Raw genomic sequence first — 15,103 nt, forward strand, 5'->3', positions numbered from 1 at the left:
AATTTCCTTGTAATTAAAAATTAAATAACTTTATTTAAAATAATTAATATGAAATTAAATCTTAAAAAATTAAAGTATATATACGGGGCACTTACCTCTTCTACTATTGTAGAATCCCACAAAATTCCAAACTACTATACCAAACTAGTAATGGATTTCTCAAACTGATATATTTTACCTTATGATGACAAATTTAAGTGTTTTTCAGTTTTTGGATTTCCCGCCATCGGACATCTTTACTTACCGCTGAGCAAATTCCCGCCATGGTCTTTGTTTGAGAATCCTCAACTTCTCTGCTTCGCGGGAGATTCCTGCCATAATCTGTGATTGATTATCTCGTCACTCTCTTATGGCTACCCACGATGCATTCTACACGCTTCCTGATTCAATTCTTGCTTCCATTCTGTCAAAAATCCCAATAAAAGATGCCGTCAAATTTTCCATTCTGTCCAAGAGATGGAGATTTCTCTACACTCAGATGCCTGAACTCACTTTCTCTCCGCGTCTTGTTTTGGGGTCTCGTTATCGTTATCTCGACCCACTCATCCTGTTAAGCGTTGAAAATATAATTTCCAACATCTTACTTCTGCATTCACGCAATCTGGATGCCTTTCACCTCCACGACATTGGGTTCATTTGTAACCACCGGCAGCACTTCTCTCGGCATAATGTGTGTAAATGGGTAAGGTACGCATCTTGGTGTAAAGTCAAACACCTTACTATGTTTGATCACAACAATTTTGCTTTAAAGGAAACCCCACCCCCTGCCCTGTTTTCATGTACAAGTCTTGAAACACTTCGTCTGCGCAACTACGATCTCAACAGTTTCCCAATCAGTTTCGCTGGATTTCCTCACCTCATTATTTGTTACCTCAGTCGTGTTCTATTGACAGATGAATCTTTAGTATCCTTGATTTCGCTCTGCCCCCTTCTGCAAAAACTTGAAATAACTGTAGATGTTGTGTTAGGTAATGTCGTAATCGTTTCAACTGCTATTGAACATTTAGATATACGAAGAGTAGATTCTCTGTCTGTTGACTGCCCCAAACTCAAAATTTTGAGCGGGGACATGATTGAGGATTTGAGTGTGAATGGCGTAAGGTTCTATGAGCTTTCTTATGCCATCTTTCATCTTGAAATGCACTGTGGAGGTACTTTGAAGGAATTGAAACTGGATTGCTCGCAAGGACAAGGAAGCAGTCCAAGAATTGTTTCAGCGAGTAGATTTCTTCATATTGTGGGCAATTTCCAGTCCTTGGAGACACTTGTCATATACATTGCCGGCATATTTGATAAGCACTCGGATATGGATGTTCCTCTATTTAAACTACTTCACAGGCTTCCAAATCTTCAGGCGCTCTCTATATTTGGTTTCTTTGCACAGGTATTTACAAACTTAAAGGTCATATGTAGTAGTTTAATGTCATGCATTTTGAAATTATTTAAGTAAAAGATGAAATATTTCTTTTCTAAACTTGTCATTATTAGAATTTGCTCAACATATGAAAGGAACTCGTAGTTATATTAATCATTCATAGCAATACAATGCAGGAGATGGCAAGAGATCATACCCCTGTGTGCCTCACCACTCCACATTTCAATCTCAAGAAAATATGCATAGACATTCTTAGGTTTGACCATACAGAAGTTGAAGTAATAAGTAGCTTGCTTCAGGGTACGCCCTCTCTCAAAGCATTGGAAATTCAGCTACCTGTTGAATATGAAGAGGGTCAATGTTTGAAACTGTTTGATGATATAATGTATCTGAGGAGAGCATCCTTATCAGCAAGTATAATTGTACAGCGTGATAGGTTCCATGTAATACGAACATTATAGATGTGCCCTCTGTAGTACTCTGTTTATGGTAGTTGATTTCACGATTTTTTTTCAGCTTTTATTTCAAAATCCGTTCATGAAGGTTAAGTTCTATCTGTTTTTACTCCATTATAGTCTGGTGATTTGTTTTAAAAATATAGAAAGTGGGAAGGACTAGTCCCTTTCGAAATAAAGGGAAATCTCAAATAATTGATGCTATTAAATTGTGATGGAACTTTTTTGTTTTAATGAAAAATCAATGTTCATTCGCTCAAATGACTATTATCACTCTCAAAAATCAATCACAACATTCAAACCACATTTATAATCATTCTCACAAAACAATGACAACATCCAAACCACATTTATAGTTAAAAATATAATAGCATGCATGCGGTTGAACTAAAAACACTCTTATCTATCATGCACTAGACAATTAGACAATTATCAATTAACACTGTTGAGAAATTTTAATGCTCTTGTATTTCTTTAGAAGTTTTAAATTTTTAATTAAATTTTTATTTGTAATTTGTAAGTGTAGTTTGTAGAGATTCTAAACTCTTATAGAGTTTAACAGTATAGAAACTTCATCAGCATTAAACTTTCTAAGTTATTTACAGTGAACCGCTCCTAGATTCCGAAGTCAAATTGAAATTGTTTATTTTAGCAGTCTAGAAAATCGATCAGTATTGAACATTTAGGAAGTACAAATGAGCAATAAATTTGAAAAATATGTAAGACAAATTCGTAATTCAATATATCTTGGAAGGTCCTGACCTCTCCATTTCACCATTCAAAATATTTCTCAAGACAGCTCTGTACCAGATTTTTACTAGAGATATTTCTATATACGATTTTCACTGTTATCTGATTACATGGGACAAGCTGATAACAGATAAATAGGAACAATACTCCTCTGCATGGTATCCATGTCTTAATTGGAGTCAGATGCACTCCAAACCGTATTTAATAAGAAATGGATTTCAGATTTTGAAAAATGACAATTAATGAACTCATGCATCCGAAAATTTAAAGTCTTATGATTGCAGGGATACATCCAACATTTTTTCCTGTAAGGCGTTTCTTCCACAAATATTTAAAGTATTGAGCTACAGGAATAATTCTAATATAAGCAATGAAGGTTTTTTTTCAAGATGCTCTGCTCCTCTCTGATTTCAACACAAAGAGTATCAAGCAGAACATAAGAGAGAATGTTGTTTGACATTGGTCTAGATCAAAGCCGACTTTGATGGGGTGGCCAAAGGCGATCCTGGGAGTCTCGACAAATATTACATTGCCAACTCGGGAGTACAGACTGAAGGAAGGATATCATGGCAAGATAATCCAATGAAATATTGTGTCTTAAAGGGAAAGATTTATGAGGACAATACATGTGGCCTCATCGATGATTTAAACCAGCATGATGTATACATTAAGTCTGAACATATAGTCATCATAATTTAATGTGGCGGACAAAGAGCATTAAGAGAAGTGATAGCAGACACACTTTTTAGTTTGTTTTGGTTGTTCTTCTCCTTAGCCACGACAATTTATAGTCATTTTGTTTGTGAAGGCGACAAGGATAGTGGTAGTATCATGGGTGGCGAGCCAAAAAGGCAAGAGCCTAGTAGTTGTTAGGAATGGAGGGATGTACCGCAGGTTTAGGAGCAACTGGTTAAGGGTGGAGTGACTCCGTATCTGGAACGTCTCCATGGCTTTGAACTTGAGGCAATGATGAAATTTTTTAAGGGATGGAAGGAGTATAATGCTACAATATATGATATTTCATTCCCTCTCAATATCAAGTTCATCTCTGAAATCACTGGACTGCTGAATGAAGGAAATAAAGTCTTCGTAGAAAGGAAAATTATGGAAGAAGCGCTGAAGAAATTCCCAAAGGATAAAATAGAGAAAAGGGCCCTCGTTAAGGTGGGCAGTTCCTTTTCTAATAAACAAATCAAATATTAATGGCATTGTGTGCTGAGTTATGTGAGGGCTTACTTTACCTAGATGGTAGGAAAAGTGGGTGCATTGTGTAATGGATACCCAGGAATGCCTAAGGTATAGTAGCTCAGTCATCCCAAACTCGCACTTAGATTCCTTGGCATACAATGACTTTTTCTCCAAAGTGGACAACACCATCTCAAGATGTTGTAAATGCTCCTCCCAAGTCTTACTAAAGACTAAAATGTCATCAAAGAAAATCAAGACAAATCTCCTAAGCTGCTCCCTACACTGTAATGGACACCCAGGAATGCCAAAGGTATAGTAGCTCAGTCATCCCAAACTCGCACTTAGATTCCTTGGCATACAGTGACTTTGTCTCCAAAGTGGACAACACCATCTCAAGATGTTGTAAATGCTCCTCGCAAGTCTTAGTAAAGACTAAAATGTCATCAAAGAAAATCAAGACAAATCTCCTAAGCTGTTCCCTAAACTGTAATGGGCACCCAGGAATGCCCAAAAGCTGAACCAAGGCTGAAATTATATTAATGCTGAGAATGCTGCAATCAATTACAAAAAGATGTATTCCAAAGGTCAAACCTTAAGGGAATGACGTCTAGAATGTTACAACAGAGAATGAATGTCCTTTATTGCCAAAAGAAGGTAGTGTAATTCACATATCCAAGCTCTTATCAAATGCAAGTTATAATCATCCCATCATCAGCAATGAGACTTTCAGCCCTATTTATCCTTTTCTTCATCCTTTTGGAAGGAACTAAAACATTAATTAATTGCAAGAGCTAGAAGCTTCCTCCTTCCAATAATTAGTGCGCACCCTAGAAATTCCTCCTTGGCAATAATTAATTAAATCACGAGAGGCTTCCGTCCTTCCAATAATTAATACATACCCTAGAAGCTTCTCCCTTGTAATTAATAATTTAATTAATTAAATACAAAGTCACCTTTTAATCTTTAATTGAATGACTTTATAAGAAATTAATTTAATTTCTTCTTATCCTCCACTTAGAGTTTGGAGAACGTGAGAGCTAAAAGATGGGATCATTACACATTGTTTTAATTTTGTATTTTTGAATCATTTCCAGTATGGGGATAGAATTTTGCTTCCCTATTACATTATGCTTTCCTCGAATAGAAGCAAAGATTCAAAGATGGAAATGGGTGATAAGGAAGAGTCTATAGACACTTAGTTGGATCGGGTAACCAAAGATTTAGGAGGTGAAGAAGGTGAAGGAATGGAAACAGGGGAATAAAGTGATGACTCCTCTCCTGTCAAAAGAATTACAAACCCCTCTGTTTCCCCTACTGACAGGAAGACCTCTAAAGAGGAGAACAAGCAAAAGCAAGATGGGCATGTTGGCAAAGATAAGACTGTTGAGAGGCCAGAATCTCCTATCATGAACATTGTCAGGTACTTAGTGTTGGACTTTGAAGATGATCCTGTTGATGATAATGTGAAGGAAAAGGAAGACATTGCTTCCATTCCTAACCAGGGTGATCTTGACAATGTTGGTATGTTTAAGGATAAAGCATAGGCCTCCATTGCTTTTGACAGTTGGGTTATAAATGAAATTAAAGCCATGAAAGAGGTGGTGGGTAAAATGGATAAAGAATTATAGTAAGAGATTGAGGCTAGGAGAAAGGTGGAAGAAGGTATTGCGAGTCAAATCAAAGAACTAAAGAAAGCTATTGGAGATAGCAACTCCAAAATTCAAGGGCTGGTCCAGAAACTTATCATTGGTAAAGATAGAGTGGATGCAAAGGGCATTGAGCTTAGGGTGGACTTCGTTGGAGAGGACAAAGGACATCATGTTGAAGCAGTGGGTGGACCTGGTAAAAGAACAAGGGGAAAGCTGACCAACCTCCTGAAAGATTTGGATTAGTTCTAGTTCTCTAATTGCTTTTTGGCTTTTTGCTTTGCTGGGTTTTTGGTTTCATGCTGGTCTCGGTTTTAAGATGGTGGAAATTTCAATGTTCTATCATGAAAGATCATCTCACTTGAAACATTAATGGACATGGTTTGACACAAACTTACAATCACTTGCTTTGGTAGATATGTATGCAACTTTAACTCTGTGAAAGTTAGTTTGTACCTGCCGTTGTTTTCAATATTATTAAAGAAAATTGCTCCAATCTTATGCAAATTTCAATTTTCATCAATTAATATCAACCTTTGTTATTTTTTATGTTCATAGAAATTCTTGCAATTTCAAAATAATTTAAATTTAGGCATTTTCTACTTTTTCTATGTTGAAGCAGGGTTTTCAATTGGGGCCTCTGCTCAACAAGAAAATTTATTGATGACTTTGTAGCTTCCTTAAAGGGCAGAAACATAAACACTCTTGAAACCTTGAGGTGCCTTTGTTGTATATGGTGTCATAATAAGACTTCCTGGGTCCTTGCAATATGCCTGGAGCACCAGCAGCTCCGTGTGAACCGTTACCATCATTGGGTCTCTCTACCTAATGATTCTTCACACCATCAGAACTCCTTCCTATTGGTGCACCCACATTATCACCATCTCAGCTCTTCTGCGCCACTGAAATGAATTAGAAGCATGAGTTCTCCAAATACTTATGCAACCATTTCATGATAGTTGTGAGTAGGCTGTAGGCCATTTCTTTGTTGCAGGACTCAAGCCATTTGTCATCTTCCAGCCAAGAAAACACCTTATCGACACCTACTGGAATCTACTAACCCAACATATCACAAAGAATACAGAGCTACCTAACTGGAACTATTAATCCAACATATCATTAAGAACACACCAACAAAGCATCCTTAGAACCCTCAATTCCATTGGGGGCTTTAGATATAATTCCCACGTAAATGACCACATGCCAGTTTTTCGAAAAGGATCATATCTACTGATAAAGAATGTGAGAAGAAAAAACTTTTCAAGCCCCAAGTAAAGATGAAGATTGTTTTCTGAAAAGAGCTATAGGGGGCTTGATCCATCCCACTCGGTATGCTAGAAAATCAGCTGCTGCATTGGAGGGAAAATGACAATTTGAATAGAAAACTCTGTCGACAGAGTTGGAGGCTTTAAAGTTACATAAGAAGCCTTCTTAGCTGCCAATTTCTCGAGGAGTCCTCTTCCCCTTAGGCAGAGGGTCTATATGGGCCAAGCTTACTTTTTGCAATTAAAAATATGTGATTGCTTATGACTGTTTTAGTTAGCTGTACAATATTTTGAGTCATATTTTGTGTTTAATTGGCAGGTACAATCACTTCATTTAATCTATTTACAATATTTTCATTGTTAGTTCATGTGAATTCTATTTTACTAAATATTTATAACTCATACATGAGTGTCATAACTCAAAATTTTTAGTATATAATCTTTTCTACTACTTAACAAAACTGATGTTACAAAAGACTCATAATTGTTTCTGATGTTACAAAAGACTCATAATTGTTTGGACTGTTTGTACATATATATATTTCTATATAGTCTTTCCTTCATTGGAATGATTCTAGGAAGGAGACCAAACTTTAGGGGTAAAAGGAAAAAGAGGGAATAAATTTCCTTAATAAAGGGAGCTAGTGGTATAAAGAATATAACTTTATTTTTTTAAGGTATAGGAGGTATGATAAGATTTTTATTGGGGTCTGCAGAATTATTTGGTATGTTTTTATGTAAAAGAGGAGTCCCTCCTATTTAAGCTTCTAAATTTGAGTAGGTTTAAATAAGGTGGGATTGGAAATTGTTCCACCAGTCTAAGAGGAATTTTTAGACAACTCTTTAATTTTAGGAACATAAATCTAATATAATACTCATTAGACCCTTGATTCCTAAAATAATATGACTGCTAACAACTCAATTTAAGGAAGCTCCCTGCTTGGGACCCCAGCGAGTCCACCATTGGCTCAATTGTTTTTCCATAATTCTCTGTTTTGAGAAAGAAGCGTAGAAAATATGTTTTTTAATAAACCATTTTAGCTATATTTTGGAAGTCTGTCTTATATCATTTCCAGCCTATAAGAGAAGATGTTGGAATTTCAGATTTAATCTGATTGTCTGAGCCTTCATTAACCAAGGTTTAGGACAATGTTTCCTCTTCAAGCCACGCAAACACCTTGTCAACACCCAGATATCTCATCTTTTTGGGTTACTTATGAAAGGAGTTTGATTTAAGAATCTCTCTATCAATCAGCTGGTTGGTTGATAGTAAAACTTCTTGTGTCTTGTTTTTTTGTGGTACATGTTCTATTCCCACAATAGGTTCCTTTTTCTTAACTTCAATGAGTACCTCATGTGCTATCTCTTAAATCATATTTGAACCTATCGAAACTATAGATCTGCAACTAACTTTGCTAGAAATGCCAATGAGATGTCTTTTCTTTCAGAATGCACCGTGGTCCCTGCCTCTATAGTCTTGAGTGGGTTGAGGTTTAGCTCCTGTGACGGATAATCAGGGTTCAATTTAGCTAGCTAATCTAAATATGAACGTTAGTTTAATCTGTTTTCCCTGGGTTAGTCTTAGAGGATGGTCCTTAATGGACCACTGTCAAATTGCACCGTGGATGGGTAATGATAATCTTTTTAATATGGAATTGAATTGAATTGTTGGAGGGAGGGGCTGATGACTTATCAATGACGGAGGAAGTGAGAATATCTTTGTGAATTATAATGTCTTCAATTTGATTTTAATATTGATTAGCTCTATCTTGTTCTACTTGAAGACTCCCAATTTGCCATTCATTCTAAATTGGGGGTGTTACAGAATTGGGCCAAAATTCAGAGAGATGGCAATTCTTCGAGCAACCTGTGTGTACTGCCTACAATTCATATAAAGGCTTCTTGACTCCATTGCCATTTTTGGGATATAATCAGGATTTCTTGTGCGAATTTTTCCGCGGACATCAATGAGCATGTGGACCCGTACTGAACTACCTAGGGACTTTTAAGGATAAAATATTATGTTTGAGGAAATTCCCAACCTTGTTTGCAAGAGTTTGGACATGTTCTACCTTGCACTGTAACTACAAATCTACCATCAAACTTGGCCGTATAAAAATTATTGCATCTAACGATTCATACATAATCCAGCACCCATGAATAACCAAGACTTACTATTATAGGCAATACACGCCGTTGAATGGTTACAAAATTGATTTCATATTATCTCATCTAAGTCCTCTAAAATTGTTTCAATAGTTTTTTCTTAGACGAAATGAAATGTTAAAATTTTTACTAAACTAAATATAATAATAATAAAAATAAATAAATAATATTAATTAGAAAGTGCAACGTTCTTCATTTGATTCCAGATATATTTTTCCAGCTATAACAGCTAATAGGTTAAAAAAAAAAAAAAATCTAGGTTGGAAAGCTGAAATATTCAGTTAGACACGATATTTCTCAGAGTTATTTGGAATAGTTATTTACATTTATTGACGATTGGAATAAACATCTTGGCAGTCATCTCGCATTGGAATAAAAACACAAGTTGCCATCTTTAAGAAAATGTCGTTGAAATTCTGCCAACTTACAGATACTAGATATTATTTAAAACATTAGAAAGTATTATAATTTTTTCTTAAGAAATGTTAGGGTTAGGGTATGAATAGTTCCTTGCTAATAATTTACATTCCAGAAGTCAGATTCAATAACTTTTCATCAAAAAATATTTAAGCAGTTCCCTCAGGCTATCAGAGTAGTGCCAGACTAAGGAGGTGGTTCATCATGATGATTAAAACCTCGAGCATCTCTGAGATTGACAGGTAGACTAAGAAGAATCCAGCCATCAGCAACATTATCACCAGCCACATCTAAATAATTAAACAGAGACTGAGATTGTACTACCGAGAATATTTGAATGATTCACACTCATTTATCTTTTTTACCGAGAGTATTTGAATGACCCGAGGAATTATCCGAACAATCTCGTAGAACTCTCGCTAGGAATAAGTCGATCAGATTGAAACTCTTTTAAAGAATTAAATGTTCCAAAGCACTTCATAATATTGTGCATTTATTGATTCTAAAATTATAGGGCCGCATATTTTGTATTGAGATGATAATGAAGCCTATGGTCGCTATGGTGTTTTGGTACATGTGATTTGTTCAGAAAATTTGTATTACTATCAGCCAAATGTCACTCTCAAGGTTATAAGATTTGCAAACATGTATTACTTATAAGCACAGCTGTATTTGACCACTTTTCACTAAAGATATAAATAGAGTTTTACAAAGCAACACATTTTCTTCAATGTCACAAGGTGCAATATGTATCAATGTTAGCTTTGGGTATGATAAAAATTTAGATAATGTATTTGCAAAGCACTAGTTTTTGATCTGGGGCGGTCAACATTTCTTTCAATTGGATTTGCTTTAGCATAAAGCATGATGTGCTAAATACAAATAGAAGTATATGAAATAATAATAAGGGTATATATTTTAGAAGATGGATCAAAGAGCTCATGAAACCTGACACTGAAACAGCTATTCGGTCTTTAGATGTTTATTGTAATATAAAGTGATGTTTTTAATAAGGTATAAGATTAACAAGTGTCATCTAATGGCTAAGTATTTGTCTTTAGTTATTAATTAATTATAGCTTTAATTTAATAAATAAAATATAACACTTATTTTTATGATTATAGATATTAAATATATTTATTTTTTATGTGTGTGTGAAAATTATAAGAGTATATCAAGATAAAATGATAAAAATAAATATATAATGCATGATATAAATTATATAATTTTATATTGATTTATTATTTGACTATATCTATAATGCATAAATCATTATATTGAAAATATATTATAATTTTTTACAAATATAATTTTATATTAAACATATTTAGGTAAAATTAAAATAATGCATGTTATAAATTCTATATGTTAACATTAAATTTATTAATTGAAATATATATATATATATATTGTAATTGTTTAAAAATATTATTTAAATTAAAAATAGGCAAGAGCTTATGGTAACTTGTGAGCCTCTCATCGGGACGTCTTAGTTTGACTTAACAAATAATAATAATTAATCTTCACAAATAATAGTAAATATATATTATTGTAATATATAAACAACTATATTAATAAAAAACAAAATTGTCCCATATAAAACTTAAATCTCTTTAACCAATCAAATGAATAACAAATAAATTTTAAAATTTATAAAGTTAAATATCTTTCATTTATACAATATAAATAAAAAAATTGTAAAAAAACTAAAAAATTGTAAATTATGATTGGTCCATACATTTAGTTTTAATCACTAGGGAATGTAGGAAATCCAAAAATTGTGTGATAAAATTTTAGAATACATTAAGTATTTTCATTTAGAAGTGAGATAGTAATTTTAAGAAAATGTGAAAAGCAAGCTGTAATACATTATTTAAGTGAGGGTGGAAGATTTTATCTAAGAATGAAATAATTTGAGGAAATGCCGTGAATAAGTGAATGTATACATGGAAATCATTTTGATAACAATTTAAATGAATAATAAAATTGAATATAAAAAATCTAATTATGATATTTATTTTAATTAAATCACAAGTTCTTGTAACCAAAAGTTGCATTGTCTCTAAGGTTCTCTTAATATTATAAAAAAGAGTTCAGAATGAAGAAGAATAAAGAGCCAATTGTAATGTAGCTGAGACAAAATAATGTCTTACATTTTTCTTGAATTATTAAATAAGATGCAAATAAATTTTATTTAGAAAATGTTTTCAAATATTTATTAATTTAAATATAAATATAATTGGCACCATCTCATGTTTTTATTCTTCTCAATAGTATAAATCATAATTAAAAAAAAAAAAAAAAAACACATTCCTTACAATTTGGAGTGGACTACTAAGACAAGAATACCAAGGAAAAGAAATACTAATATTTGTTGGGCCCATTTGCTGTTGCACCAAAAGCCATGACTGTTAGTGAACATGGAAAACCACATAATTAACCACCTATGGGCAGGGGAGCGCATCGCATCACCCAACAATCTCCCCCTCGACGTGCATACCAGGTGCTTACACAGGTTAGGAAGGCACCAGGGAGATTTGAACCCATGACCAAGCCAAAACCAGGCTCTGATACCAATTGTAGGGCCCATTTGCCGTTGCACCAAAAGCCATGACTGTTAGTGAACATGGAAAACCACATAATTAACCACCTGTGGGCAGGGGAGCACGTCACATCACCCAACAATATTAATATATCTTTCACTTGTTCCATACAATCACAAATACGAAAATCCTTAGTATAAAACTTGATATAAAAATCCATGACCAAAAGATAATGCAAGAATACTAAATAATCCACTGTGCTCATATTCCTGGCAACCTTATATGATCTCTGCTTCATCGCATTTGCTAGGCATTTCATAGCTATAAATCATAGTTATAGGTCATCTGAAATAACAGTTATAGATTAGATAAGAACGTATAAAATGCCCATAAATTACAATGCCAAAGATCAACAGAATGAAAAAGATAGCTAAGAACACTTTAGGAGACGACTTATTGCCTTCACTTCAAGGAAGTTGTCTATTACAATTGTCAAATGGCATCCAATGAAGCCGTTGATTTTATAGCAATTAATTTAATAGCAAATTGTGAGTTGTTCATATGATCGCTTGAGCCCTGTAGCGAGGTAATGTCTATGAGCTAATTTGAACTATCATGAGATGGCTGTGTTAGTGTTTGTAAAAGTAATGAGCTTTTACAGTGCCGTGAGAGGTGACGTAGAGGATGTGGAGAAACGCTTAGGGTCTGTTTGGTGAGCGGAATAGGAATACATATTTCAAAAATTTTGAATACGTATTCCTATTCTGCTCACCAAACGGGCCCTTAGTGTCTCTCTTTACATTCCTGTGCATCTAATTTGGAGAATCTTTAGATAGAGGGAGCTTATGATGGTAACATATTGTTTTGATTAAGTAAAAAATACATTTTGAAAGGATTCAAAATCTTGTACAAAGGGACAAGAAAGATATAACGATGAAGGAACTCAAAACAACTATGAAACACTATTTGACAAACTAGAGGGACACACCAAAGTTCCTCACAAGAGGGCAAACAACCCAAAAAGCTAAAACCATCAAGATTTGCATTTTGGTCCAGTTTTTTGAGAATGCAAAGACATATCTAACGAAAGTTTGGAGGATTTGACTTTTGCCAAACAACAAACTGCAGTAAAATATTGTTGCAAAATAAGAACTTCTAAATTATTTTGAAATGACAATAATTTTCAGTAACAAACCAATTTATAAATTATTTTTGGATAAAATTGTAGATTTTTTTTTTTTATTAACATAAGGAAAAATACAACAATGTAAATTACAGCTAACAAAATTAATGTTACATATATATTTATCAAAGAAACTGATTGCTATTAGTTTGTGTCAAAATATATCTATTCAACCCAAAATAATATGAAAATGTTAAGAAAGTGTAATTATCATACATAATACATTACTGAATTTCTATAAACACTTGAGAAATAAGGATATATCATGGACAAGATGCTGGCATGGATATTTCAACTTAGATTGAAAATTTGAAGAAAGTGTAATTGCACTTTAAATCCAGAGTCAAAACAGCATTGTTTCATGTAAGCCATCTTTAATTTGCACGAAGAACTTAACTAGCACAAACAACTTAAATTCCTCATAACAACTTTTTGTGAGAAATATTAAAAAAAAATAATTCACAACTTTAATATTTTCACTTAGCACAAGAAGCAACCGCGTGCCAATTTTGCTCGGCACTTTAATAAGTCGAGTGGCAAGAGAGTGCTGAGTGAGCTCGGCAAATGAAGAACAACTCGACACCAATGGATGCCGAGTGACCTTGGTAGTGTGGATGTCGAGTGAACTCAGTAACCACAGGAGGGTGGAACTCTGTAGAAGAAGAACAACTCGACACCAATGGATGCCAAGTGAGCTCGGTCACCATTGCAAGGTGGAGCTCGGTAGAAGGTGGTGCCGAGCAAGCTTGGCAACAACTTAGAGATAAAAATTTCAAACAAAGACAAGACCGAGTGCAGACTTATGATGTGAATATTTTCAACATTAAAACCAGAGACCCAAATCTTGAAACACTCAACAATAATATTCTTAAATGCATCAGATAAGGGAAGATCAATGGATTCAAGTATGCCTACTACTTTATATTCAACTTTAATTAAATCATTACAAAATTTGGGAGCATTCAACTTCAACCAAAAAACCCTAAAATAACCCTAAAATTTTAGACAACTTGAAACTTGTAACTCTAATGGCTGCATACAATAATGCCTGGAGCAATCACTACTTCAATAGGTCAAATCAAACAAACAATAAACTTTAAACTTGTAGCTCTAATGGCTGCATACAATAATGCCTGGAGCAATCACTGCTTCAACAGGTCAAATCAAACAAACAATAAACTTACTGAATGACCAGAGAAGAAACACATGCATCTGTAGGCATGAAATGAACTTCCTTCTATCTCTGAACTTCAAAACTTTAAACTTGTAGCTCTAATGGCTGCATACAATAATTCCTGGAGCAATCACTGCTTCAACAGGTCAAATCAAACAAATAATTAACTTACTGAATGACCAGAGAAGAAACACATGCATCTATAGGCATGAAATGAACTTCCTTCTATCTCTGCACTCTGACGACTGGATCTGCTGATCACTTCTTTTTCTCTGCAACTTCTAATCTCTTCAACTGGCTCTCACTCTCTGCAGTCGAATGAATCTGATCATTCCATTTTGTCTTCTGACCTCAAACATTTTTCCCTCTTATTTTTCAAACTCACCTACTGGCATTAAATTTTTTGGATGTTTTGTAATCCGTCAGGTGGTAGGTGGGTGTTTAGCTCAAGGGACAAGACAACCATCGCATTAAATTCCAACACTTTTGACATACGAGTGAAAAGTAATATGAAATTAAATATCTGCAAAATAGCCTAGTGCTCCGATAGCTGTTCCCTTCATGGATACGTAGGGATGCTCTCTTCATATCATCTGATAGTTTAAAAAATAGATTCTCATCATGATCTTAATATTCATTATCAAGCTGAATTTCTAATGATTCAAGAGAGGGGTTACTTAAGCAACTTATTATTTTAACTTCTTTATGGCCATACTACAAGATATTTATGTTCATTTTCTTGAGATTAACACCTCTAAAAGTCATATAAACATGTATAACGATCTCTCACATTGTAATGAATAATTTAAAATTTAAGAAAATTTATAAAAACTTTTTAAAAAAGAACCACTTTTATCTATTATTTACCTAAATTGAACACATATGAACTAAAATTACAAACATATACAATTGGTCAAGAATTTCTAAAATTTGTACATCTG

The 15,103-nt window shown here is 33.9% G+C and overlaps 1 protein-coding gene across 1 annotated transcript; it reads left to right on the forward strand.

Moving 5' to 3' along the window:
* Positions 1–256: 256 nt before the first annotated feature.
* LOC149578719 (F-box/FBD/LRR-repeat protein At1g13570-like) lies at positions 257–1,890 on the forward strand. Its single transcript, XM_089804845.1, has 2 exons — positions 257–1,384; positions 1,552–1,890. Exons 1-2 carry the CDS (start codon positions 350–352, stop codon positions 1,834–1,836), a joined length of 1,320 nt encoding a protein of 439 aa, XP_089660971.1. The 5' UTR covers positions 257–349; the 3' UTR covers positions 1,837–1,890.
* Positions 1,891–15,103: the final 13,213 nt, after the last annotated feature.

This window comes from Cupressus sempervirens, chromosome 1, assembly GCF_028749045.1.
Source record: "Cupressus sempervirens isolate cs-2001-9-10 chromosome 1, ASM2874904v1, whole genome shotgun sequence".
In the NCBI taxonomy this organism is placed as follows: Eukaryota; Viridiplantae; Streptophyta; class Pinopsida; order Cupressales; family Cupressaceae; genus Cupressus; species Cupressus sempervirens.